Genomic DNA, 27,524 nt, shown 5'->3' with positions numbered 1-27,524 from the left:
GTGTCCCTGCCCATGGCAGGGGGTTGGAACTGGATGATCTTTAAGGTCGCTTCCAACCCAAACCATTCTATGGTATTGCGAAACTGCCAGGACTCCATAAACAACAGTGCTTAGGGTCGTGTTGGGCTAGTAATACAAGTATTAGACTAGTATTAACGTAGTAAGCGTTAGTGTTTTCGTTAGGCTGTTAAGGTTTCAATAAGGCTGTTGATAAATTCTTGGCTCCACATATAAGGTAATTTTTGCCCGTAAAAAAAAATTTATGTTATGACACTGGAAAAATGAGATGTGTGCTATATTGTCTTTTCTAAACACACCGTGAGTCTTTGCTGATGGGTTTCATAAGTGTGCTGTGTCAAGTTCAGTCTGAAAGGTTTTGTGAAAAATTACTGAAGAATTTTTGCAACAATTGCTTGCTTTATATCAGTGCGGCATGACTACTGTGTCGCAAGAAAATTAGGGGAGGAGTTTGCAAGGGCAACCCTCGGAAAGGTGGGAGTTGAATACAAGTATATGCAATTTGGAGTAGAGAAAACAGCAAGTCTTCTGCAGAGGACATCTTTAATTTCTAAAGCTTGGAAATGACGCTGCTGAGCCTCACCACAGGGTTTCTGCTGTGGATGTGTTGTGCTATACATAAAGGTAAGTCATTAAATGGAAATCCATGCTTTTAACTGATGTGTAGTGACCGGTGACAATCAAGAATAAGGAACTGAAAAATAAATTATCTGCCACTTTTAATAGAACCTGTTTCAGAAGTTCTGAATGAGAATTATATTTTAGAACGGTGTATTTGAGAATATTTGCTTTTTTTTTTTGTCTGAGTTCGTTTCTTTGCTTTGTGCCTGAACTTAATGCCCCACATAACGAAGCTGCCTTATTACAAGACATAACTCCCTCAACATACATACATATAAATTTCTTTGTATTTCAATTTAGCTGCTGTTATTTTGAATACAGGCTATTAAAATGCAGAATTCTGATTTGATTTTAAAATATTATACAACTCTTAGGGTATTTTGTCATTTCAGTAAGTTCTGTGACGAATGCAGCCTGAAGAAGGTCTTCACTGAATATGTACCTTTACTAAAATGACTGGTTTTAAACTCTATAATTGATCCATTTTATACTATTCAGCATATCAATACTCTTCTCCCTCCACACAGGCACATCTTAGAAGTGCTTTCCATGCGCATACCTTATACCTTGAAAGAACGATCCAAGTTCTTTCATTTCAAAGTGACGGAACTAATTTTGGTAATTTGAGACAAACTGATTTAATCAAAGAATTAAAGAAAATAGAGCATCATGGCTGTAAGTGTAAAACACTAGTTTAGTATAACACTGGAAAACAAGAGCCGTTCTCTGAGAAATTCAGAAGTTTATTCATCTTTTCAATTCAAGTGTTTTTAGTTTAGTAACTGCCTCTTATGTGGAGACTGTGAAAATAGTACAGAAGCACACAATTTCTTAGAGCAAAGAGATTTATTAGTACAGTCTATTCCCAAAGGCAGGGATGTAGGTTATCTGCATATTATTCAACTCCTGTGTAGCACCATTCTTTGGAGATCTCATTACTCCGCAGTATCTACCAAATGAAAAGAATTTTTCTATATTTTCTGCTGGAACAGCATGCGAACACCCACTTGTCATTCATTTTGAAGAACTTGGTGGTAGGAATAAATCAGGATACAAACAACAACGTGCAGCCAAATAACAGAAACCTGTGCACAGCTTCTGCAGGAGCAGCGTGTGAAGACCCACCTCTCATTGAGTTTGGCAAAATTGTTAGTGGCGTTAAATCAGGATATGAGGAAAATGACAGAGTGCAATACACATGCAATCCTGGGTACGCTTTATCAGGATCAGAATGGATAACATGCCATGGAAAAGTCTGGATGCCTGGGCCACCTCAGTGTTTGGGTAAGGGTAACTTTTTTTGCTGTTTGACTTGGCAACGGTGGACATTTCTCATTCTCTTGCACCATGTACCATTACAAAACAGCAACTGGGAGCCAGAATGTACTACCCCAAAGGCTGTTCTGCTGCCATTGCTGTTCACACCTCATTGTTTTCTCCACGGAGAACTGTAGTAGCTGTGACCCATGTGAGATGCATGAACCCTGCAGAATGAGTGCTGTGGCTCTGGTGCCAGCAGAAATCACAAGGGTGATGACAGTAAAGACACAGGCACCCTGCAGGGAAAGTCCTTTTCCATAACTTCTGAGAACAGTGGATAAGTTGGAAGGTTTGAACAAAAAATCAAGGTCTGTAACTGCCACGGTCTTGCACAGTCCTTTGGGGAAAGCCTTGTTGAGCCACCTCTGCACAAGCAGAACCCCTTGGGAGGACGTGCTATGCCTGTGGAAAGGAAGGCTGACAGCTTTTTGTTCTTCATCTCCTGCACCTCTGGCTGAGGCATCCTTTGCCTAGACAGGGTGGAAGGTTAGAAGGGGGGCTCTGGATTTCCTAACTCCTCCTGAGTGGTAGCTCCCTTGTCCTGCTGCAGTCCATGACCCTGTTTTGAGTTACATTGAACGTCTGTGGTAAACGGACAGCAGGAAGAGTCCTGCAGGTGCTCCCGTTTTCACCCATCTGTTTTAGGATGCTTCTTCTTGGAGTCTTACTTTTTTGGACCCTGCAGTAGTCTTCTGCATGTCAAAAGAAATAACCCTTTCATCTCACTTGGTCTATGTATTTTATCTAGTGGCTACATGGTTAAATTCCCTAGGACAGTAGTATATGCTGATGATATAAAAGGCATCTTTTTGGTGGGAAAATTCCACTCATTCTATGTGTATCACATTACCAAAAGTTTCAAGTTTGCATATCTTTTCAGAAATACCATGTGGAAGGATTCCAGCAGTTGCCAATGCTGCATTTGAAGGCAGGAGCAAGGAGAAGTATGAGCCTGGTGAAACAATTCGCTACCAGTGTCATGAAGGATTTCAGGTCACTGGTCCCCCTGAAATTTTTTGCAGAAGGGGAAATTGGTCAACACCACCATTTTGTGAAGGTATAGGTTGTACTTCTAAGTAGTCTATGACCCTTCTTAGTCTTTCAGGAACACTAATTAATATAACGCCAACCCATACATGGAAATGAGTCAGACCAGTAGAGCTGATCATTGAGTTGCTTTTAATAGACTGCTACAACACCTATTTTTCTGGTCCCTGAGAAGCAACAAGCAGGACTGATCAGCAAAGAAATCTTTTCCCCTTCTGGTCTGAAGCCGGTAGCCACAGCTTTGCTCACTGCTTAGATCAAGCAGTCAGAGGGTTATGGAGAAAAGGGTGTTGGCTGCAAAGAGTGACATAGCTGGTAGCCTTACATATCTTGATTTCGTATCACTAGAAATTTCAGTCTATGCAAGTTACCTTCAAATAGTAAATAAACCACTTTGTTCTCCAGCGCTTTGGCACACAATGCTGTATGGCATCAGTCTGCACATTCGGCTGGTCTCTGCAAATCCTTTCCTCTTTTTAAGTCACTTTAGGCAAAAAAAATAATTGCCTGGTGAAGCGTTGCAGAATGAAAACCATAGTAACTTCCTTTCCTGCTTGTAGAAAAGGACCTACCTTACACAAATCGTCTGTCCTCATCAGGAACAATGGTGCTTGTGAATGCGCTATTCTGTGATAGCCATACTACTGTCCTACTATTCTTAAACGCACCTCTCTTTTCAGATGTTAGCTGTGGAGCCCCACCTGAAATTCCCAATGCTCATATTACCAGCACTCAACAGCAGAGGTATCTGCCTGGTGCCAAAGTGCATTATGAATGTGTAAGCAATTCTCAAATTATGGGTGTAAATTATGTCATTTGTTCAGATGGACACTGGACAAAAGTGCCAAGTTGCAGAGGTAGGAATTTGTGCTTTCATTCTGGCTGTTAGCTTCGTGTGGGGACAGTTTGGATTACCTAAATACTAGGAAGACTTTACTTTTTTTAGTTTTGTTTTCTTTGTGTACTGCAACATTGTACCTACTACTGCTTCCTTGCACAGAACTTTAATTTAGCTTAATGCTTCTAGAAATACTATGGATATTTTCATCAACAGCAAAAATATCTTGAAGAAAAAAGGCGTAGAATGTGCTGACTTGTTATTCTTCTCTGTGATACGAGTAATTTCCAGACTACACCCTTTTACTGACCTTCAGTAGAAAGATGTGTAAGGGCTCCTCTGTTGTGTTCAGCCCTGTCAGAGAGTATCAGAATGGCAGAAGTACTAGAGGAGAGAAACAGGTGTTCTTCTCTGAGGCTCCACTATGACAGAGATCCCAGCAGAGCCTCAGGAACTAAAACATGCAGGTCGGCTAGGGTCTGCAATGACAAGAATGTTCCTCTGAAGAGGAGCTGTGCTGTCCTCCTATTCCCTGCCCAAATCTGTGGCTGGAGGCTGAACAAGTGCAATTTGGCATTCATACGCCTCCATGGAGTCAACTTTACTTACCTGTCCATGAGCACTACAGGCTGATAACTTCTTCCAGAGCTCTACATTCAGCAGAGAGCCAGCTCGGCTGCTACATCTGTGATTTTCAGAAGCACTCGGGTTCTCATCAGAGGGCCCTGGCCTTGCAAGGAGGCTTTTTGTGGCAAACGGTGTAGCTACAGAAATGTTGGCTTTTTCTAGAAGCTCTGACTGTCCCTGTCATCTCCTGAGAATGTGGAAGGTGTTCTGCTGCCATTGTCATGTTAATTCACATTTCTGGGATTCAGGAATTCCAGTGTTTAGAAACACTCATGGCCAAGGAAAAAAGAGGAGGGGAAAATAATCAAGTCATGTTGGTAAGGCAATATTGTCTCTTGCGCTTAAGAACATCATCTGGGCAGTAACAAGATGATTCTCTTAATGTAGTTTGTGTAGAAGAACACGTGAGTGCCTACAAATTGAGTGCAGAAATGTCTCTTTTCAGATGTGACGTGTGAACCTCCTCCAGAAATTGCTGGTGGAAAAGTTCAAGGTGTTAAAAAGCCAAGGTATTTGCCTGGGGAGACAGCTCACTATCAGTGCTGGCAAGGTTTTCTGATGACGGGGGCTTCCACCGTAACATGTCAGAATGGGACCTGGACAGAGCTGCCCCAGTGCAAAGGTGAGTTCTCTCTCCCTCCATGCAGTAGACTGTCAGTGAAGATTGCCTTCAACTAGCTCAGTGGCATTTAGGTCTCCAAATTTCAGTCTCAGGACTGTGAGCAAGTGCAACAGTATCTGTCAGACTCAGGAAAAAGGGATTTTCCCTGGTATCTCTCCATTTGTGGTGGCAGGATGTGTTTAATGGAAGTCTACCAGGTGAGTAACCTGGATGGCTTCACTCAAGGAGTGCCACATCTGGAAAAGCACCCTGAGGCTGAGAGCAACTGCTGGCCAGGTCTGATTTTGAGACTCCAACCTTTCACTTCTGCAAATCTGCTTTCTGAGAATGCCTAATGTGAAGAGAGTGAGAAATTGTGCTGCCTGTGCTGGAGAACAGAGCTCACAGCTCTCCTGCCAGCTGACATCCAGAAAATGCAAGTGGTGCATTGCCTTTGTGAATGCCATGTAATTGACTCCACTGTTACATTACCTGCGGGTCGTAGCTGATGGGTGAGCTAACACCTGGTACCACGTTGGTGCCCAGGATTTCACGAGCACATTGAATAATCTCATTTGATTTCATGAGGCATATGCGAGGTTTCAGCACATGAACCAATGCAGTGTCATTTGATTGGGACACTGCCCAGCTGGCAGCTGAACGGGGTGCAGAAGTACCAGATGAATTAAGACCGGGGTCCATATTGTTGCTGAGCATAATGCCAAGTGCAAACAGCAGCATTACTGATGCCGATGACCCAGTGCAGGATCTTCTCAAAGCAACGCCCATTAGAAGGCCAGGCTTCACAGCAGGGTGTTGCTTCAACAGGTATAAAAATCCAAGAAGCTGCAGGGCCCGACTTTCAAAAGAAATCAGGCATAATGCATTCGTGGTGGCTTGCGTAGACTCCCCAGTGGTTGTAAGTGGTCCACAGAGACAAAAAGCTATCTCAGTAGGAACTGAAATGGTGCAGCCCAGTGTCATTTTATCTGGTTTGCAAACTGATCCACTCTTGTCCGTGTTCAGGCAGCACAGGGAGCGGGGGGGAGTCAGGCTCTTCTGCAGAAAGAGCTGTGCCAAACACACTACGCCGTTACGTAGGCCCAGTGCAAGTCCTGCAGAAAGATGCAACACTCCAGCAAGGACAAATGAATTAACTGGTAGTTTTGAATCCTGGCAGCAGAGGAATGAGAAACTTGCTCTTGTCCATTTGCCACGCATTTGGTGTCAAGGTGACAGTTTTCTCTCTGCTTTCCTCCAAGTCTCTCGAAGTACTGCCTACATGGTCTTCTGAAGAATTTGTGGCTAGGCCTCTGTTGCAGCTAAACTCTGATAGCTTTCTTTTTAATGTTTAATGTTCTTCCAGGGGAAGGTAGAAAATGTGGCCCACCTCCAGATATTGAAAACGGAGACATCCTTTCCTTCCAGTTGAAACAATACCCCCAAGGTGCAACTCTGAAATACAAGTGTGCAAGATTCTACATCCTGAAAGGACCTGAGCAAATCACTTGTACTGACGGGCAGTGGACAAATCCCCCAGTGTGCTTGGGTAGGTGGAAGCTCGTGCTGCATGGCCAAGAGCTGTGTGAGCTGCTCGTTGTCTTTTTCTCAGGCCCTGCGGGCGCTTCACTTGTGAAGCAGCACTTGTGCTGGGGCTGCGACGCTGACAGGGCAGAACAGCAGCTGGTGCTTCTCCTGTGCAGAAGGAATTTCCTCTGGAGGTCAGCTCGTGTAGCCGCCTCTGCTGCCTGCTGTCCCTCCCTGCCCCCAGTCACCAACAGATCCAGGAGGAGGGGAGTTTGGCTGAGCCGCTTCCTTGGGGCCGCTCCAGCGGTGTGGCATGCTCCTGAGCTGGGGACGCTGCTATGGTCCGCAGGCTGTGAGGAGGGAGGGTGGGTTGGTGTGAGTGCAAGGAAATCCAGGGCCACGAGGAAACGAATTTGAGAAGTGCTGGGACGAGGGCAAGGAGAGAGCCCAAAAAAGACACAGGGAACTTCATTGCTGCCTGCTGAGTGCCCCCACCCCAGGCTGTGCTTCCCCCTTGTCCTGTGAGACTGTCAGAGGGCAAAGGCCTCTCCGCAGCGGTGTGCAGCCCGCATCTCAGCCGTCATCTTTTTTCTCTTTTCTTTTGTTGAGAATGTCTTTCCTGTTGGAAAATTCAAAGGGTGAAAGCACATTGCTGGAAGAGGTTTGTGATGTGAAGAACATCTGTAGGCCTTGGGAGGGTGTGTGGGTGTGTGGTTTGAAATGTATATGTTGTGCATCTGTGTGAACTGATCACATCCTTCTCTTGCCTTTTCCAAGCGGCTTGTACTGTCTCTGAAGAAGATATGGACAGAAACAATATTGAGCTGAGATGGACTGGAGGAAGAAAGCTGTACTCGACATCAGGAGATTTTGTTGAATTTGATTGTAAAATAGGATATGTGCAGGACCCAGCATCTTCCCCATTCAGAGTGCAGTGTATGGATGGGACATTAGAATACCCACGGTGCAAGCCAGGAAGTAAGTCACCTCCACTCTGTCACTGCTTAGCCGCTGCCGTTTTGCAGTTTTAGTGCAGAAGCTGAGAGGAAAGCCCATAGCAAGTGTACCTGGGGAAGTAATAGCGGAGCACCAAGGTGTGAGAGCACCCTGCAAAGCTGCAGGCTATGAGGGGAGGTGCCCCCAAGAAGCCGCCGACTGGCGTACGTGAGCTGGAAAGGCTCCTGGGGAACGGGCTCCCTGGGGCTCATGAGGGTTACTGGTGCTGGGCCTGCCCGGCCGCTTCCAGGCAGGACAGAAGGGCTGGTAAGTTCCCTGCAAGTGGCTTCCCTGCAATTGGAAGGTGCCATTTCCCTGACTGTGGCAGGGCTGAAGAGCAGGAAACCATTTCCTTGCAGGCTCTCCCAAGCCTGCCTGTGTAGGCAGGGCTTTGGCCCAGCAAGCTTCTCTCCTGCTTCCCTCTTGCAGCCACAGCTGCGCCCACTTTGCACCTGTGGCCTTCCCAGCTCCTCTCTGGTTGTGCTGTGCTCTGGTGTGTGTGGAGGCAGGGGGTCAATGCCCATTGCAGGCCTTCACAGGCTTCTGCAGCAGGAAACCTGTGCTTGCCTCCTCCTACAATTTCCCCAAGCCCCGATAACTGCGACATTGCTGAAGGGTAGGAAATGGGCTTTTGCCTTTCATCATCGGCACTGTGCATTGATACAGGAGGGGACAGATGCGGCGGGGATGCAGCACAGGAGAATAAGTAGTTTCAGTCACTCAGCTGGTACCAACAGCGTCAGAGGATCAGTTGACAATACGAGGTCTACATGCAAATTACGGAAGTACCTTTTTTTGTGGTCGTGGCTGTTCTTTTCTTTTTCTATTTTTTCTCTTATTTTTTTTTTTCTTCCCAAGGGAGCTGTAGATTGAGTGAGACAGAAATGAAGAGGAACAATATTAAACTAAGACAGTCAAGGAGAAGATCTAACACATATTGCTCTAAGGAGACTATTTCGTTTACATGCCCTTTTTCCTACCGGGAAGTCTCAAACCCAGAGGATTTTGAGGCACAGTGCAAGGATGGAGTCATTAACTACTCCCGATGTGAACATAAGTGCTGTGTGTGGATGGCACAGTGCTCTGTAGAATTGTGGACAAGAAGGGAGGGTCAGCTTTAGGGGCCTTCACTTAACCCTCTACCAGTTTGTGTCTGTCGTGGGGCTGCTCCTGTTCCAAGGGGTCCGGGGAATCAAATTGAAGCAATGGGAATGCTAGGCAACTTTGCTATCTGCTGCTCTCAAGAAACATGGCTGTGTGCCAGCCTTGGTGTTCATTCCTTTTCCACTTTTTCTCTTTACATTGCAGGGTATTTTGGATAAATGGAAGGGGCATGAAGGAGCCCAGCTGGAGAAATGAAAGATCCTTTGACCAACCCAGTGATTTGAGCTCAATTTTCCCTGGAGTTTGCTGTTTCATTGTGCTTTGTTTGCAGCTTAGCCAATGTTCTGTGTTGGAATTTGCCTTTTTTTTTTCCCTTTGAATTGTTGTATGATTGTTTTTACACTTAACCATTTTTGTAAAGGTATTTGCATTTTATCCATTCAAATGACTGTACTTCCTTCTTACTTTTGTTCTGTATTGATCTCACTGTTGTTTTGTTAACATTTGCATCCTGAAGTAGGCTGGCTTTGGTGGCATACTGAGACGTGAATTAAAGCGTGCAGCTAATTTGCTCATCAGCAAGTAGTGTGTGTGTGGTCTTCTCTGCTCCTAGCTTCTTCTCCATGTGCTTGCCTGGAATTCAGTCTGGGGTCATGGCAGAGATGAGTGTCCTGACAGCCTCATCGTGATGTGAAGGTAAGTGGTCTCCTTTAAACAACTCAGGGAAGTCTGTGGATCATAGGCCCTTATTCTTATGCACGGCTTGAGCCTCTGTGATAATTGGTGGGAGGAGGTATCAAGAGTAGACATAGGTGAGGAGTGTAGAGGGAATAGAAATACATACACTTATATACACTTTTTTTTTGATTTTTTTGACCAAAGTCTATTGCATAAGCTTCATTATATGAGTAGCTGAATCTATTGCACATGCTTCATATAGCAGTAGCTGAGTGAATGATTGTTGTCTTCTGTGACTGTAAACTACACTTATAAGTCTGTCCTGTATATGTAATTTTATTTCACGTTTTAGCGTTTACCTTCAGTCATTTCGTACCCCTTCTGTTGATAATCTCTGAACATGCAGATTCAAGAGTATTTTGATCCTTTGTTTAATAATTCACTGAGGTTTATTCTGAATTCCATATGGGTTTAACATTTCAAGCAACAAATAAAGACAATCTCAGCACAGAAAAGCAACCAATCCGTATTGACTGTAAACCAGCAGGAGTCGAGACTGGACATAGGTGAGGAGTGTAGAAGGAACAGAAATAGTCTGAAAATCAGTAAGCTAAATCTAGAGTATCTGAAACTGAAACTTCTAAAAAGAAGTTCACTTACATACACTTTTTTGGTATGAAAATTTTGGACCAAAGTCTGTTGCTATGCTGATGCTTTCGACAGTGTTGATATTATTTTAAAGATCTAATTGCATCTCTCCCTTCCTTGTATTAGAAATACAGCAGAGCTGTACCCCTCCACCAGTGATTAAAAACGGTGTTCTTCTTAGCCCTCTATTGGCTAGCTACAGAAATGGTTCTTCAGTAGAATATGGTTGCCAGCTTTACCATTTTTTGGATGGACCTAGCACTGTTTACTGCAAACAAGGAAACTGGACAGAACAACCGACTTGCTTGGGTAAGGTTTGTAAGGAAAAACAAAAAGTGACATGTAATGTAGAAAGGAAAAGCTGGAAAGGACCTCTAGATAATCTTTTAATGACTCCCTTTTCTCTTTCATTTGAGCTAACAGATTTCAGAAACATGAGGCTGAACCATTATCAACTACACCTAGCCCACCGCTGCTAAGTGTCTTCTGGCCTGTTCTTAGTTCCTCTGTTTTCCTGAGTGAAGAGTTCTAGAACTTAGCTAGCCCCATTATTTTGGAAGGTTTTCCAATTTCTTTATCTCCCACGTCCCCCATTCAGTGGATTTCTTCCTGTCTTTCGAAAGATGTGTAGAAGAAATGACTGCAGTCGTTGCCTAGATAGTTTTTTGGTTAGGGTTAGCGAGGAACGTGACTTGGACTTTCATTTTTAAACTTCCAGCCTTTGTTTTTGTTGTGTCCTTGTATCCACCACTTAATTCTGGACTTCCTGATTTTTCCATGTTGCTCTTATGTATGCTGCTCGAAACAACATATAGAACTCCCACTAGGAGTTTACAAATGTAGGCAGGAATACTACTTCTGACGACTTACAAGAGTTCTTTGTTTATCCTTCCTTCCTTCCTGTAATGAAGTGATTCCTACACCACACATCCACTTGCCCGGCATCCTTTGCTGAATGTATTCACTTTAAGTTTTTAATCTACAGTGAAAATGCAAATAAATAACTGATTCTGTTTAAATTATTTATTTCTAAGTGAATAAAACATACTTACTCAGGATTGAAAGGCCCAGGTCAGCGTTCTTGGATCTCAATGATCATATTTAACAAATTCTGTGAAATAATGAAAACTCATCAGCTATGAATATTGTGTATGTTCTAAGCATCCCGTTAACTGCATTATCCTATCCGTGTCTTCTGAGATTTCAGTCCCCACCCAATCAGTTTGGAAATAGCCTGTACTGTAGGTAGTCTGGGGAAATATCCATGCCAATATTTTGTTACAGTGCTGTTGTTAGAATGTGCGATAGGTAATTTCTCCTTGCCTTTCCTTCAGAAAATCATTAATAGGGGCCACTGTCAAGCACTGATTCTCTTGAGACTTGCAGAAATTTATTTTTTCAACTGCCCCTTTGTCAGGCTTTATTAAAGTGGAGCAGTGGATCCAAAAGTTAGAGGTTAATTGTCGGACAGAAAGCTAGGTTACCCAATTTGATCCTGGCACTAAGAAGTCTGTCAGAAAGCAACCAAAACGATACTGACCTTGAAGAGCCTGAAAAAGCCTAAAGAAAACCACAAAATCCTGGAGGAAAAAAAAAAAAAAAGGGAAGATTTCTAAATACTTTATACGGTGACGAAACACAGGGGAAAAGAAAAAAAAGGCAAACAAAGAATTGTGAAAACATTTCTTTAGGTTAATAGCTTAAATTTCCTGTGTATTAGCTCCTACTGTCCCAGAAGGGCTTGCCAAGTGTGACAGGTTGGTTTGGATGGATTAATATTCCAGAAATATTTCATAAACTTTTCAAGTTACAGTAAACAAGTTTTGTTCTTCTTCAGTGGTATACCCAGGCTGCTGTATGTTTGCAAATATTTGTAGAAACCCGATTGTATCTGAAGTGTGTTTTCTGAGCTTATTATTTTTGAATGTTCTTTCTGTTACTTCAGCCTATTTCTTTGCTTTGGCTTTCTTTTTAAATGTGTTTTTAGTTCTATTTCTTGCAAGATTCCAAAACACTTTATAATTACTGGTTTAGATATCTCTTTCTCAATTCCTGCAAAAGGCAGTTAAGAAATCACTTCATAAAATCACAGAATATCCGAGTTGGAGGGGACCCACAAGGATCATCAAGTCCAACTCCTGGGTCCCCAAAGGACCGTCCAGAAAAATCAGATCATGTATCTGGGAGCATTGACCAAATTTGATTGCTTTTATTGAACTATGCTTTTATTTCCCAGATCCATGCATTCTTAATGTAACTGCTATAAACAGTAACAACATAGAGTTAAAATGGAGACAGGAAGAACTGATGTTCCTACATGGTGACCTCATAGAGTTTGAATGTAAAGAGGGATATGATTTTCCCCAGACTACCCTTCCATCTCCTGGGAGGACGCAGTGTAACCATGGGAGACTGAAATACCCAAAATGTGTCGTTAAAGGTAAAGCAATATTTTTTTGCTCGTCCTTTTGAGTTCATCGGTGTCAGACTATTTAGAAACATTTGCTCCAGCAGTGGAGGCCTAGAATGTATTCTCAATAACAATAAAAGTTTAGTATCCGACAATACAGGTACGCACAGATATCCCTAAACAATACAGGTACATTGATAAGTATATCTGAGCATAGCAAAACCAATACAACTTCCTTGGATGGGAAGGCCGTAGAAGGGAGGAAGGAGCTGTTCTCCAAGCACAGGGAACTCAAAGCTCTGTAGAAAGACAGCTGTAAACAATGAAATGCGCACAAGGGGTTTCTTGTGGTTAGAATTAGACGGGAGGTTGCCCTCTGATTTGAGACATAATGCAGCAGTAATGAGCGTACGCTGAGAGCTGATAGTTATCTAGTGTTGGCAGTTTAAAGCTGCTGATTGGTAAGTTTCTTGTGTTGAATGTTTCACAAAGATTTTTGATGTTATTCCAGCTCCTATGGAAAAATGTGACTCTCCACCTTCTACTGCAAATGGAGCTCTTACTCTCCCACCCCTGACCCAGTATGAGAGTGGTTCTTCAGTTCAGTATAGTTGCTATGACTATCATTTCTTGCAAGGATCTGAGGGAATCTACTGTTCTGCAGGCCAGTGGACTTCACCACCAGTTTGTATAGGTAGGCACGAGAAGATACATAAGCTTTTATTTCTCCTATTGGGATGCTTTGCATTTGTAAATTGAGTATTGTCAGCTGGAACATTAAGATCTTAACTTCTTTTTTTTTTTATTTAGAGATGACAGCTTTACCAGATGCAAGAGTAAGAGTTTGGCTATTGTATTAGATAAGTCTGACATGTCTGCAGTGTCCAAAAATACAGTGATGTCACGTACAATATATAAAGAGAATGGGGAATAATAACCTGCATTCTCAGTGTCAATTCCAGTCACAATGACATGATTTCAAAAATAATCAATTTATTAACACTGACTATGTCTCTATTTTTTAGAGCCATGCACTTTGTCAAAAAATGAAATGGAGAAAAATAACGTGTTGCTGGAAGGGTTTTATGAGAACCAGGTTTACTTTTACCATGGGGATTATGTTGGATTTTACTGCAAACAGAACCATTTTGGAGAAGAATCTGGTACAACTTTATTTCAAGTGCAGTGTAAGAGAGGACAGCTAGCGTATCCAAGATGTGTCGAAAGAGGAAAATAAGTGTGAACTTCAGGAAGGTTCATAGGAAAGGTATGTTGTTTATCTGGTATTAAAAGGTGCATTAATACTGTTTCATATTTCAAGATGACTGCAGTTGACTTTCAGAAATGGGTGTTCAGTGGCATAGTTGAACCTGAGCCAAGGTGGGGGGGAAGTGGTATGTGGCACGAGGACTGGGAAATCAGCAAAACAATGCAATGTTGACACACCATGTGTGGAAATTTTAGGAAGTAGTAGTTCTTTGAGGCTTATAATGCTAAACTTGAGAACGCATCACAATCTGGAGAACTTGAGCAAAGCACCATTACAAGAACATGCTGAACAAGTAGTGTCCTGTGTTGTAAGGATCTTGGTGGTTTTGACATGATTGCATTTATGACACCAGAATATACCTAAATTGAGAGATAATTTTGTGCCCTTCAAACTGTAATTTAACAGTGAGAGAGGAGAAGCCCGTTACTCTTGTACAACTCAACAGCACCCATGTCTTCTTCCTTAGGTAAGAAATCTCCAAAGAACGTGACTCAAGGGACAAGAAAGGGAGAAAGCATTTTAAGAGAATGTGTGTAAGGGATGAAAACATTTAAAATACAGAAATATGTGAGTTCTGCTCAGTAGTTAATTATTAATCTTAAATAAAAAGTCAAGCAAACAGCTTTATTTGCTATTTGAGAACATTTCAACTATTCAAATGATCCGCTGTAACTACTTTGTAGGATTCCTTTGAAACTTGCACGCTTGTACTCTTGGGGCTCTGGCCTGTGAGAATGTTGCATGGCTGAAGATCCAAGGAAAATTCAGGAATACAGAAAATGCTTGCCTCACGTCAATTTTGTAAAATAAACACAGAAATGCACAGTGTTCTCCTATCACTCTGTGTGTCTGAGAAGAGTCTGTCTCCCTTTCTCTGTACTTTCCCAACAGGAAGCCAAAAACAGAAGGAAGGTCTCCTCCCAGCTTTGTCATCCTAAACATTCAGCAAAGAAAGGGGGGGTTGGTTTGTTTGTGAAAGGCATGATAAGAATAACTATTTTGTGTTTCTGTTAGTGCCTTTCCTCACATAGCAGAGCCTTCTAATAGCATCAGAATAGCCATATATCTCAGTTCTGTTGTTTCATGGCAAAAGTGCTAGTTTGGGAGCAGGCAGATGATATGATAATGCTTCTTCATCGAGTTTGGCATGTGCAAATGTTTTCAAGATTGGTCTTGTATTTGTTAGCCTTTCTGCTTACGTAATAACCTTGCGTTTATGCAAGATTTCTGCCAACTTCAGCAAAAAGCCATTCAGATGTATTTATAGACTGTAATTTCTGTATTCCGGTTAAGTTCTTGCCTCCTTCTTTGAGGAACTCGGAACGAAGCACGTGAATATTTGGGAAATCTAAGAAGACCCTTCTTTTTAAAGAGCAGACCTAATGGAAAAGGAGGGAAAAGGATTCAAGTCTTTCTCTGGAATATTTACTGAGAGTAACATTCGGAGCGATTTCCCATGTTTGAATAGATGGTGATTTGCTTTCTGAAGTCATGATACAGAATTGCTGGATTTTAAAAGTCAGTCAGTTCTCATGGGCCTTGGATGATTACAGGATAGTAATTTTCGTGGGTTGGACAGAACAGGAGGATAGTAATTTCTACTGTGACCTTTCTGTTCTACAGCACATACAGATCTAAGACCCCGCTCCACTGATCCAACGTTAAAGCGACACCTTGGCCCCAGGAGAACAGCCGCTCCAGCCCATGGTCAGGTGCTGGATTCTGGCTGCCCCTGCACGTAGTGGGCTCAGACTCCTCCACAGTGTTGGACATCTGTACATGGAGTTCCTCTTCCTCTGTCCTGTTGTTTCCACTATAGGCTGTCAGCATAAGCTGCTAGGGACCTTTCTAATCACATGGACCCTAACCACTTGGTTTTATCTGTATGTGAGTCCAGATAAGGATTGTCACCAGAATCTCTACAACCCTCTGGTCTCCCCACCCCAGTGTTTTACAGAAATTGTGAAGTTGGCAGCTGGCAAAAGAGCAAATTTGTCCACTGCAGCCTTGCTACCCAGCTTGTAGCAGGTTCGTCTTTTCAGAGCTGGGTAAATACAGCCATGTTCTCTCTTACCTGAGCCATACTTTCAGGTAGTCTTCAGCCCGTGGCATCAGTGCAGCAGGCTGCTCTTGCTGAGCATCCTCCTGTACTGGGTCAAAGCCAAAGTGATCAAACACATCCTTTTCTAGGAATAGTCGTCTTCTACTTGGGTGTGGAGATCAGATCTTTTAAAATCTGCCTGTATTTTCTCAGGCAAAAATAAGAAAGCATGATCTTGCACAGGCAGAACGCTTGTGCTTTTCTTGCTTTGTATAAATAAACCTACCTACATGCCTTTTAATGAAAATTATGCAAGCATATTAGAGCTGACTGGAAATGGCTGCTGGATCAACAGTTGCTGTTTTAGGAAGATAATTCAGTGTTTTCCAGGAACCGAGTTACAAATGATGCCTGAAGTTAATGATCTATTCACTGGCAGGAATGGTGGCAGATAATAGAGCACAGACAGGAGTGGCGTGTTCTCCTGGGCTGGGACCATGGTGTCAGTTTAAAGCGGACCAGAGGAGCAGGGCCTTTTGGTGCTATACTAAACACAAAAGCTCCTGAGTGGAGAGCCTGATCTTTCTGAAGCACAGGAGGATTAGAAGGTGAGGAAGTGAGACAGAGAGATGGCCCACAGTGATATCTGAAAAGCTTTGTCATATACTGTTTGTGGGGTTCTTTGCTTCATATGGCCTTTTGCAAGGGCAGCTGGGATGGGGCTTTGAGCAACCTGGTCTGCTGGGAGGTGTCCCTGCCCATGGCAGGGGGTTGGAACTGGATGATCTTTAAGGTCGCTTCCAACCCGAACCATTCTATGGTATTGCGAAACTGCCAGGACTCCATAAACAACAGTGCTTAGGGTCGTGTTGGGCTAGTAATACAAGTATTAGACTAGTATTAACGTAGTAAGCGTTAGTGTTTTCGTTAGGCTGTTAAGGTTTCAATAAGGCTGTTGATAAATTCTTGGCTCCACATATAAGGTAATTTTTGCCCGTAAAAAAAAATTTATGTTATGACACTGGAAAAATGAGATGTGTGCTATATTGTCTTTTCTAAACACACCGTGAGTCTTTGCTGATGGGTTTCATAAGTGTGCTGTGTCAAGTTCAGTCTGAAAGGTTTTGTGAAAAATTACTGAAGAATTTTTGCAACAATTGCTTGCTTTATATCAGTGCGGCATGACTACTGTGTCGCAAGAAAATTAGGGGAGGAGTTTGCAAGGGCAACCCTCGGAAAGGTGGGAGTTGAATACAAGTATATGCAATTTGGAGTAGAGAAAAGAGCAAGTCTTCTGCAGAGGACATCTTTAATTTCTAAAGCTTGGAAATGACACTGCTGAGCCTCACCACAGGGTTCCTGCTGTGGATGTGTTGTGCTATACATAAAGGTAAGTCATTAAATGGAAATCCATGCTTTTAACTGATGTGTAGTGACCGGTGACAATCAAGAATAAGGAACTGAAAAATAAATTATCTGCCACTTTTAATAGAACCTGTTTCAGAAGTTCTGAATGAGAATTATATTTTAGAACGGTGTATTTGAGAATATTTGCTTTTTTTTTTTTGTCTGAGTTCGTTTCTTTGCTTTGTGCCTGAACTTAATGCCCCACATAACGAACCTGCCTTATTACAAGACATAACTCCCTCAACATACATACATATAAATTTCTTTGTATTTCAATTTAGCTGCTGTTATTTTGAATACAGGCTATTAAAATGCAGAATTCTGATTTGATTTTAAAATATTATACAACTCTTAGGGTATTTTGTCATTTCAATAAGTTCTGTGACGAATGCAGCCTGAAGAAGGTCTTCACTGAATATGTACCTTTACTAAAATGACTGGTTTTAAACTCTATAATTGATCCATTTTATACTATTCAGCATATCAATACTCTTCTCCCTCCACACAGGCACATCTTAGAAGTGCTTTCCATGCGCATACCTTATACCTTGAAAGAACGATCCAAGTTCTTTCATTTCAAAGTGACGGAACTAATTTTGGTAATTTGAGACAAACTGATTTAATCAAAGAATTAAAGAAAATAGAGCATCATGGCTGTAAGTGTAAAACACTAGTTTAGTATAACACTGGAAAACAAGAGCCGTTCTCTGAGAAATTCAGAAGTTTATTCATCTTTTCAATTCAAGTGTTTTTAGTTTAGTAACTGCCTCTTATGTGGAGACTGTGAAAATAGTACAGAAGCACACAATTTCTTAGAGCAAAGAGATTTATTAGTACAGTCTATTCCCAAAGGAAGGGATGTAGGTTATCTGCATATTATTCAACTCCTGTGTAGCACCATTCTTTGGAGATCTCATTACTCCGCAGTATCTACCAAATGAAAAGAATTTTTCTATATTTTCTGCTGGAACAGCATGCGAACACCCACTTGTCATTCATTTTGAAGAACTTGGTGGTAGGAATAAATCAGGATACAAACAACAACGTGCAGCCAAATAACAGAAACCTGTGCACAGCTTCTGCAGGAGCAGCGTGTGAAGACCCACCTCTCATTGAGTTTGGCAAAATTGTTAGTGGCGTTAAATCAGGATATGAGGAAAATGACAGAGTGCAATACACATGCAATCCTGGGTACGCTTTATCAGGATCAGAATGGATAACATGCCATGGAAAAGTCTGGATGCCTGGGCCACCTCAGTGTTTGGGTAAGGGTAATTTTTTTTGCTGTTTGACTTGGCAACGGTGGACATTTCTCATTCTCTTGCACCATGTACCATTACAAAACAGCAACTGGGAGCCAGAATGTACTACCCCAAAGGCTGTTCTGCTGCCATTGCTGTTCACACCTCATTGTTTTCTCCTCGGAGAACTGTAGTAGCTGTGACCCATGTGAGATGCATGAACCCTGCAGAATGAGTGCTGTGGCTCTGGTGCCAGCAGAAATCACAAGGGTGATGACAGTAAAGACACAGGCACCCTGCAGGGAAAGTCCTTTTCCATAACCTCTGAGAACAGTGGATAAGTTGGAAGGTTTGAACAAAAAATCAAGGTCTGTAACTGCCACGGTCTTGCACAGTCCTGTGGGGAAAGCCTTGTTGAGCCACCTCTGCACAAGCAGAACCCCTTGGGAGGACGTGCTATGCCTGTGGAAAGGAAGGCTGACAGCTTTTTGTTCTTCATCTCCTGCACCTCTGGCTGAGGCATCCTTTGCCTAGACAGGGTGGAAGGTTAGAAGGGGGGCTCTGGATTTCCTAACTCCTCCTGAGTGGTAGCTCCCTTGTCCTGCTGCAGTCCATGACCCTGTTTTGAGTTACATTGAACGTCTGTGGTAAACGGACAGCAGGAAGAGTCCTGCAGGTGCTCCCGTTTTCACCCATCTGTTTTAGGATGCTTCTTCTTGGAGTCTTACTTTTTTGGACCCTGCAGTAGTCTTCTGCATGTCAAAAGAAATAACCCTTTCATCTCACTTGGTCTATGTATTTTATCTAGTGGCTACGTGGTTAAATTCCCTAGGACAGTAGTATATGCTGATGATATAAAAGGCATCTTTTTGGTGGGAAAATTCCACTCATTCTAGGTGTATCACATTACCAAAAGTTTCAAGTTTGCATATCTTTTCAGAAATACCATGTGGAAGGATTCCAGCAGTTGCCAATGCTGCATTTGAAGGCAGGAGCAAGGAGAAGTATGAGCCTGGTGAAACAATTCGCTACCAGTGTCATGAAGGATTTCAGGTCACTGGTCCCCCTGAAATTTTTTGCAGAAGGGGAAATTGGTCAACACCACCATTTTGTGAAGGTATAGGTTGTACTTCTAAGTAGTCTATGACCCTTCTTAGTCTTTCAGGAACACTAATTAATATAACGCCAACCCATACATGCAAGTGAGTCAGACCAGTAGAGCTGATCATTGAGTTGCTTTTAATAGACTGCTACAACACCTATTTTTCTGGTCCCTGAGAAGCAACAAGCAGGACTGATCAGCAAAGAAATCTTTTCCCCTTCTGGTCTGAAGCCGGTAGCCACAGCTTCGCTCACTGCTTAGATCAAGCAGTCAGAGGGTTATGGAGAAAAGGGTGTTGGCTGCAAAGAGTGACATAGCTGGTAGCCTTACATATCTTGATTTCGTATCACTAGAAATTTCAGTCTATGCAAGTTACCTTCAAATAGTAAATAAACCACTTTGTTCTCCAGTGCTTTGGCACACAATGCTGTATGGCATCAGTCTGCACATTCGGCTGGTCTCTGCAACTCCTTTCCTCTTTTTAAGTCACTTTAGGCAAAAAAAATAATTGCCTGGTGAAGCGTTGCAGAATGAAAACCATAGTAACTTCCTTTCCTACTTGTAGAAAAGGACCTACCTTACACAAATCGTCTGTCCTCATCAGGAACAATGGTGCTTGTGAATGCGCTATTCTGTGATAGCCATACTACTGTCCTACTATTCTTAAACGCACCTCTCTTTTCAGATGTTAGCTGTGGAGCCCCACCTGAAATTCCCAATGCTCATATTACCAGCACTCAACAGCAGAGGTATCTGCCTGGTGCCAAAGTGCATTATGAATGTGTAAGCAATTCTCAAATTATGGGTGTAAATTATGTCATTTGTTCAGATGGACACTGGACAAAAGTGCCAAGTTGCAGAGGTAGGAATTTGTGCTTTCATTCTGGCTGTTAGCTTCGTGTGGGGACAGTTTGGATTACCTAAATACTAGAAAGACTTTACTTTTTTTAGTTTTGTTTTCTTTGTGTACTGCAACATTGTACCTACTACTGCTTCCTTGCACAGAACTTTGATTTAGCTTAATGCTTCTAGAAATACTATGGATATTTTCATCAACAGCAAAAATATCTTGAAGAAAAAAGGCCTAGAATGTGCTGACTTGTTATTCTTCTCTGTGATACGAGTAATTTCCAGACTACACCCTTTTACTGACCTTCAGTAGAAAGATGTGTAAGGGCTCCTCTGCTGTGTTCAGCCCTGTCAGAGAGTATCAGAATGGCAGAAGTACTAGAGGAGAGAAACAGGTGTTCTTCTCTGAGGCTCCACTATGACAGAGATCCCAGCAGAGCCTCAGGAACTAAAACATGCAGGTCGGCTAGAGTCTGCAATGACAAGAATGTTCCTCTGAAGAGGAGCTGTGCTGTCCTCCTATTCCCTGCCCAAATCTGTGGCTGGAGGCTGAACAAGTGCAATTTGGCATTCATACGCCTCCATGGAGTCAACTTTACTTACCTGTCCATGAGCACTACAGGCTGATAACTTCTTCCAGAGCTCTACAGTTCAGCAGAGATCCAGCTTGGCTGCTACATCTGTGATTTTCAGAAGCGCTCAGGTTCTCAGCAGAGGGCCACGGCCTTGCAAGGAGGCTTTTTGTGGCAAACGGTGTAGCTACAGAAATGTTGGCTTTTTCTAGAAGCTCTGACTGTCCCTGTCATCTCCTGAGAATGTGGAAGGTGTTCTGCTGCCATTGTCATGTTAATTCACATTTCTGGGGTTAACAGTGTTTAGAAACACTCATGGCCAAGGAAAAAAGAGGAGGGGAAAATAATCAAGTCATGTTGGTAAGGCAATATTGTCTCTTGCGCTTAAGAACATCATCTGGGCAGTAACAAGATGATTCTCTTAACTGTAGTTTGTGTAGAAGAACACGTGAGGGCGTACAACTTGAGTGCAGAAATGTCTCTTTTCAGATGTGACGTGTGAACCTCCTCCAGAAATTGCTGGTGGAAAAGTTCAAGGTGTTAAAAAGCCAAGGTATTTGCCTGGGGAGACAGCTCACTATCAGTGCTGGCAAGGTTTTCTGATGACGGGGGCTTCCACCGTAACATGTCAGAATGGGACCTGGACAGAGCTGCCCCAGTGCAAAGGTGCTTTCTCCCTCCATGCAGTAGACTGTCAGTGAAGACTGCCCTCAACTAGCTCAGTGGCATTTAGGTCTCCAAATTTCAGTCTCAGGACTGTGAGCAAGTGCAACAGTATCTGTCAGACTCAGGAAAAAGGGATTTTCCCTGGTATCTCTCCATTTGTGGTGGCAGGATGTGTTTAATGGAAGTCTACCAGGTGAGTAACCTGGATGGCTTCACTCAAGGGGTGCCACATCTGGAAAAGCACCCTGAGGCTGAGAGCAACTGCTGGCCAGGTCTGATTTTGAGACTCCAACCTTTCACTTCTGCAAATCTGCTTTCTGAGAATGCCTAATGTGAAGAGAGTGAGAAATTGTGCTGCCTGTGCTGGAGAACAGAGCTCACAGCTCTCCTGCCAGCTGACATCCAGAAAATGCAAGTGGTGCATTGCCTTTGTGAATGCCATGTAATTGACTCCACTGTTACATTACCTGCGGGTCGTAGCTGATGGGTGAGCTAACACCTGGTACCATGTTGGTGCCCAGGATTTCACGAGCACATTGAATAATCTCATTTGATTTCATGAGGCATATGCGAGGTTTCAGCACATGAACCAATGCAGTGTCATTTGACTGGGACACTGCCCAGCTGGCAGCTGAACGGGGTGCAGAAGTACCAGATGAATTAAGACCGGGGTCCATATTGTTGCTGAGCATAATGCCAAGTGCAAACAGCAGCATTACTGATGCCGATGACCCAGTGCAGGATCTTCTCAAAGCAACGCCCATTAGAAGGCCAGGCTTCACAGCAGGGTGTTGCTTCAACAGGTATAAAAATCCAAGAAGCTGCAGGGCCCGACTTTCAAAAGTAAGAAATCAGGCATAATGCATTCGTGGTGGCTTGCGTAGACTCCCCAGTGGCTGTAAGTGGTCCACAGAGACAAAAAGCTATCTCACTAGGAACTGAAATGGTGCAGCCCAGTGTCATTTTTTCTGGTTTGCAGACTGATCCACTCTTGTCCCTGTTCAGGCAGCACAGGGAGCGGGGGGGAGTCAGGCTCTTCTGCAGAAAGAGCTGTGCCAAACACACTACGCCGTTACGTGGGCCCAGTGCAAGTCCTGCAGAAAGATGCAAACGCTCCAGCAAGGACAAATGAGTTAACTGGTAGTTTTGAATCCTGGCAGCAGAGGAATGAGAAACTTGCTCTTGTCCATTTGCCACGCATTTGGTGTCAAGGTGACAGTTTTCTCTCTGCTTTCCTCCAAGTCTCTCGAAGTACTGCCTACATGGTCTTCTGAAGAATTTGTGGCTAGGCCTCTGTTGCAGCTAAACTCTGATAGCTTTCTTTTTAATGTTTAATGTTCTTCCAGGGGAAGGTAGAAAATGTGGCCCACCTCCAGATATTGAAAATGGAGACATCCTTTCCTTCCAGTTGAAACAATACCCCCAAGGTGCAACTCTGAAATACAAGTGTGCAAGTTTCTACATCCTGAAAGGACCTGAGCAAATCACTTGTACTGACGGGCAGTGGACAAATCCCCCAGTGTGCTTGGGTAGGTGGAAGCTCGTGCTGCGTGGCCAAGAGCTGTGTGAGCTGCTCGTTGTCTTTTTCTCAGGCCCTGCGGGCGCTTCACTTGTGAAGCAGCACTTGTGCTGGGGCTGCGACGCTGACAGGGCAGAACAGCAGCTGGTGCTTCTCCAGTGCAGAAGGAATTTCCTCTGGAGGTCAGCTCGTGTAGCCGCCTCTGCTGCCTGCTGTCCCTCCCTGCCCCCAGTCACCAACAGATCCAGGAGGAGGGGAGTTTGGCTGAGCCGCTTCTTTGGGGCCACTCCAGCGGTGTGGCATGCTCCTGAGCTGGGGACGCTGCTGTGGTCCGCAGGCTGTGAGGAGGGAGGGTGGGTTGGTGTGAGTGCAAGGAAATCCAGGGCCATGAGGAAACGAATTTGAGAAGTGCTGGGACGAGGGCAAGGAGAGAGCCCAAAAAAGACACAGGGAACTTCATTGCTGCCTGCTGAGTGCCCCCACCCCAGGCTGTGCTTCCCCCTTGTCCTGTGAGACTGTCAGAGGGCAAAGGCCTCTCCGCAGCGGTGTGTGGCAACTCAGCCATCATTGTTTTTTTCCCTTTTGCTTTGTTGGACACATGATGTATCTGCATGAACTGATGACATTGTTCTCTTGCCTTTTCCAAGCGGCTTGTACAACATCTGAAGAAGATATGGACAGAAACAACATTGAGCTGAAATGGACTGGAGAAAGAAAGCTGTATTTAAAATCGGGCGATTTTGTTGAATTTGATTGTAAAATAGGATATGTGCAGGACCCAGCATCTTCCCCATTCAGAGTGCAGTGTATGGACGGGACATTAGAATACCCACGGTGCCAGCCAGGAAGTAAGTCACCTCCACTCTGTCACTGCTTGACCGCTGCCTTTTTGCAGTTTTAGTGCAGAAGCTGAGAGGAAAGCCCATAGCAAGTGTACCTGGGGAAGTAATAGCGGAGCACCAAGGTGTGAGAGCACCCTGCAAAGCTGCAGGCTATGAGGGGAGGTGCCCCCAAGAAGCCGCCGACTGGCGTACGTGAGCTGGAAAGGCTCCTGGGGAACGGGCTCCCTGGGGCTCATGAGGGTTACTGGTGCTGGGCCTGCCCGGCCGCTTCCAGGCAGGACAGAAGGGCTGGTAAGTTCCCTGCAAGTGGCTTCCCTGCAATTGGAAGGTGCCATTTCCCTGACTGTGGCAGGGCTGAAGAGCAGGAAACCATTTCCTTGCAGGCTCTCCCAAGCCTGCCTGTGTAGGCAGGGCTTTGTCCCGGCATTAGGGATTGAAAGGGTTCTTGAATGATTATGTAGCCCAATCCCCTGCCGGAGCAGGTACACCTAAATAGGGTCACACAAGAACGCATCCAGGCAGGTTTTGAAAGTCTCCAGAGATGTAGACTCCACAACCCCCCGGTCAGCCTGTTCCAGTGTTCTGTCAGCCACACTGTAAAAACTTTTTGTCTCATATTTAAGCGGAACCTCCTATGTTCTGGCTTGCACCCATTGCCCCTTTTCCTGTCATTGGGTGTCACTGAGAAGAGTCTGGCTCAATCCTCCTGACGCTCACCCTTTATATATTTATAGACATTAATAAGGACACCCCTCAGTCTCCTCTTCTCCAAGCTAAAGAGACCCAGCTCCCTCTGTCTTTCCTTGTAAGGAAGATGCTGCACTCCCTTAATCATCCTTGTGGCTCTGCTCTGGACTCTCTCAAGCAGTTCCTTGTCCTTCTTGAACTGGCGCCCAGAACTGGATGCAATATTTTCCTTTTTATTTATTTATTTTTTATCTTCCCCAGAGGACTGTACAGTGCTTGAGATGGCTATGGAGAGGAACAATATTAAACTAAGACAGTCAAGGAGAAGATCTTACACGTATCGCTCTGAGGAGTATATTTTGTTTACATGCAAGATTTCCTACCGGGAAGTTTCAAACCCAGAGGATTTTAATGCACAGTGCCAGGACGGAGTGATTAACTATCCCAGATGTGAAAGTAAGTGCTCTGTGTCGAAGGTACAGTGCTCTGTAGAACTGTGGATAACAACCCAACAGTGCAAACTGATAACCTCTTCGGAGCTCTATGGTTCAGCAGAGAGCCAGCTTGGCTGCTACATCTGTGATTTTCAGAAGCGCTCGGGTTCTCAGCAGAGGGCCATGGCCTTGCAAGGAGGCCTTTTTGTGGCAAACGGTGTAGCTACAGAAATGTTGGCTTTTTCTAGAAGCTCTGACTGTCCCTGTCATCTCCTGAGAATGTGGAATGTGTTCTGCTGCCATTGTCATGTTAATTCACATTTCTGGGGTTCACAGTGTTTAGAAACACTCATGGCCAAGGAAAAAAGAGGAGGGGAAAATAATCAAGTCATGTTGGTAAGGCAATATTGTCTCTTGCGCTTAAGAACATCATCTGGGCAGTAACAAGATGATTCTCTTAATGTAGTTTGTATAGGAGAACACGTGAGGGCGTACAAATTGAGTGCAGAAATGTCTCTTTTCAGATGTGACGTGTGAACCTCCTCCAGAAATTGCTGGTGGAAAAGTTCAAGGTGTTAAAAAGCCAAGGTATTTGCCTGGGGAGACAGCTCACTATCAGTGCTGGCAAGGTTTTCTGATGACGGGGGCTTCCACCGTAACATGTCAGAATGGGACCTGGACAGAGCTGCCCCAGTGCAAAGGTGAGTTCTCTCTCCCTCCATGCAGTAGACCGTCAGTGAAGATTGCCCTCAAGCTAGTAGGTGGCATTTAGGTCTCACTGTTTTAGACCATCATCTTTTTTCCCTTTTCTTTTGTTGAGAATGTCTTTCCTGTTGGAAAACTCAGAGTGTGAGAGCACATTGCTGGAAGAGGTTTGTGATGTGAAGTACATCTGTAGGCTCTGGGGGGAAAAATGTATGTGTTGCCTCTCTATGAGCTGATGACATTCTTCTCTTGCCTTTTCCAAGCGGCTTGTACGGCCTCTGAAGAAGATATGGACAGAAACAATATTGAGCTGAGATGGAGAGGAGAAAGAAAGCTGTACTCGACATCAGGAGATTTTATTGAATTTGACTGTAAAATAGGATATGTGCAGGACCCAGCATCTTCCCCATTCAGAGTGCAGTGTATGGATGGGACATTAGAATACCCATGGTGCAAGCCAGGAAGTAAGTCACCTCCACTCTGTCACTGCTTAGCCGCTGCCTTGTTGCAGTTTTAGTGCAGAAGCTGAGAGGAAAGCCCATAGCAAATGTGTCTTTTCTTTTCTTATTCTATTGTTTCTTTCTCTCTCTCTCTCTTTTTTTTTTTTTCTTCCCAAGGGAACTGTAGATTGAGTGAGACAGAAATGAAGAGGAACAATATTAAACTAAGACAGTCAAGGAGAAGATCTAACACATATCGCTCTAAGGAGACTATTTCGTTTACATGCCCTTTTTCCTACCGGGAAGTCTCAAACCCAGAGGATTTTGAGGCACAGTGCAAGGACGGAGTCATTAACTACCCCCGATGTGAATGTAAGTGCTCTGTGTGGAGGGCACAGTGCTCTGTAGAATTGTGGACAAGAAGGGAGGGTCAGCTTTAGGGGCCTTCACTTAACCCTCTACCAGTTTGTGTCTGTCGTGGGGCTGCTCCTGTTCCAAGGGGTCCGGGGAATCAAATTGAAGCAATGGGAATGCTAGGCAACTTTGCTATCTGCTGCTCTCAAGAAACATGGCTGTGTGCCAGCCTTGGTGTTCATTCCTTTTCCACTTTTTCTCTTTACATTGCAGGGTATTTTGGATAAATGGAAGGGGCATGAAGGAGCCCAGCTGGAGAAATGAAAGATCCTTTGACCAACCCAGTGATTTGAGCTCAATTTTCCCTGGAGTTTGCTGTTTCATTGTGCTTTGTTTGCAGCTTAGCCAAAGTTCTGTGTTGGAATTTGCCTTTTTTTTTTTCCCTTTGAATTGTTGTATGATTGTTTTTACACTTAACCATTTTTGTAAAGGTATTTGCATTTTATCCATTCAAATGACAGTACTTCCTTCTTACTTTTGTTCTGTATTGATCTCACTGTTATTTTGTTAACATTTGCATCCTGAAGTAGGCTGGCTTTGGTGGCATACTGAAACGTGAATTAAAGCGTGCAGCTAATTTGCTCATCAGCAAGTAGTGTGTGTGTGTGGTCTTCTCTGCTCCTAGCTTCTTCTCCATGTGCTTGCCTGGGAATTTAGCCTGGGGTTATGGCAACAAAGAACTGTCTAGTGATGTGGCCACTTATTGAGACCTCCTGCAGATATTTTGCTATGGCAGTGCCTTTGGTTATGTAATACTAGGGATGTGACACTCTTAGTGAAAGCCCCCTTGTGGGGCTTTCACATCATGGGGCCACATTTCAAAGAAAGGATTTGCATTCTTTGAAATCTGTGCTTAGCTTCTTGTTGTTTCTCTCTGTATCTTTTGAGGATGCATTTCAA

General features: G+C 43.8%; 2 protein-coding genes across 11 annotated transcripts; both read left to right on the top strand.

The window, feature by feature from the left end:
- The first annotated feature begins 121 nt into the window (after positions 1–121).
- On the top strand, positions 122–27,216 carry LOC308198907 (complement factor H-related protein 1-like). Of its 10 annotated transcripts, none has more exons than XM_080602146.1 (12): positions 126–642; positions 1,735–1,923; positions 2,840–3,016; positions 3,687–3,863; positions 4,917–5,093; positions 6,439–6,621; positions 7,377–7,577; positions 24,893–25,087; positions 25,590–25,766; positions 26,034–26,234; positions 26,388–26,582; positions 26,838–27,216. In XM_080602146.1, exons 1-12 carry the CDS (start codon positions 582–584, stop codon positions 26,849–26,851), a joined length of 1,947 nt encoding a protein of 648 aa, XP_080458272.1. In that variant the 5' UTR covers positions 126–581; the 3' UTR covers positions 26,852–27,216. The 10 variants fall into 10 exon arrangements, 9 of the variants coding, with proteins under 9 accessions (XP_080458276.1, XP_080458272.1, XP_080458274.1 ...); XR_013954274.1 differs by lacking the exons at positions 126–642; positions 1,735–1,923; positions 2,840–3,016; ... (2 more) ...; positions 6,439–6,621; positions 7,377–7,577 and adding exons at positions 16,984–17,136; positions 18,230–18,418; positions 19,335–19,511; ... (2 more) ...; positions 22,930–23,112; positions 23,750–23,950 and having other exon boundaries at positions 25,590–25,790; positions 25,912–26,234; XM_080602151.1 differs by lacking the exons at positions 126–642; positions 1,735–1,923; positions 2,840–3,016; ... (2 more) ...; positions 6,439–6,621; positions 7,377–7,577 and adding exons at positions 16,985–17,136; positions 18,230–18,418; positions 19,335–19,511; ... (2 more) ...; positions 22,930–23,112; positions 23,750–23,950.
- On the top strand, positions 9,843–14,527 carry LOC308198774 (coagulation factor XIII B chain-like; the record flags this gene model as incomplete). The annotated part of the gene is made up of 7 exons (XM_080601766.1): positions 9,843–9,943; positions 10,120–10,334; positions 12,262–12,465; positions 12,947–13,129; positions 13,461–13,702; positions 14,172–14,272; positions 14,389–14,527. The coding sequence occupies 5 exons, from the start codon at positions 9,843–9,845 to the stop codon at positions 13,670–13,672; spliced, it is 915 nt and encodes a 304-aa protein (XP_080457892.1). The 3' UTR covers positions 13,673–13,702; positions 14,172–14,272; positions 14,389–14,527.
- Positions 27,217–27,524: the final 308 nt, after the last annotated feature.

The sequence above is a fragment of the Anser brachyrhynchus genome, assembly GCF_964034855.1.
Source record: "Anser brachyrhynchus genome assembly, chromosome: 8".
Lineage (NCBI taxonomy): Eukaryota > Metazoa > Chordata > Aves > Anseriformes > Anatidae > Anser > Anser brachyrhynchus.
Note: the sequence above shows the minus strand (reverse complement) of the source record. Positions and strands in the feature narration are given on the sequence as shown.

Excerpts from the sequence above, each read along its gene's own strand:
- LOC308198907 (XM_080602143.1), top strand. The coding sequence starts at position 17,076 with ATGACACTGCTGAGCCTCACCACAGGGTTCCTGCTGTGGATGTGTTGT. Across the intron at positions 17,137-18,229 it reads GTGTTGTGCTATACATAAAG|CTTCTGCAGGAGCAGCGTGT; the intron begins GTAAGTCATTAA and ends ACCTGTGCACAG. Across the intron at positions 20,359-21,406 it reads AAAAGTGCCAAGTTGCAGAG|ATGTGACGTGTGAACCTCCT; the intron begins GTAGGAATTTGT and ends GTCTCTTTTCAG.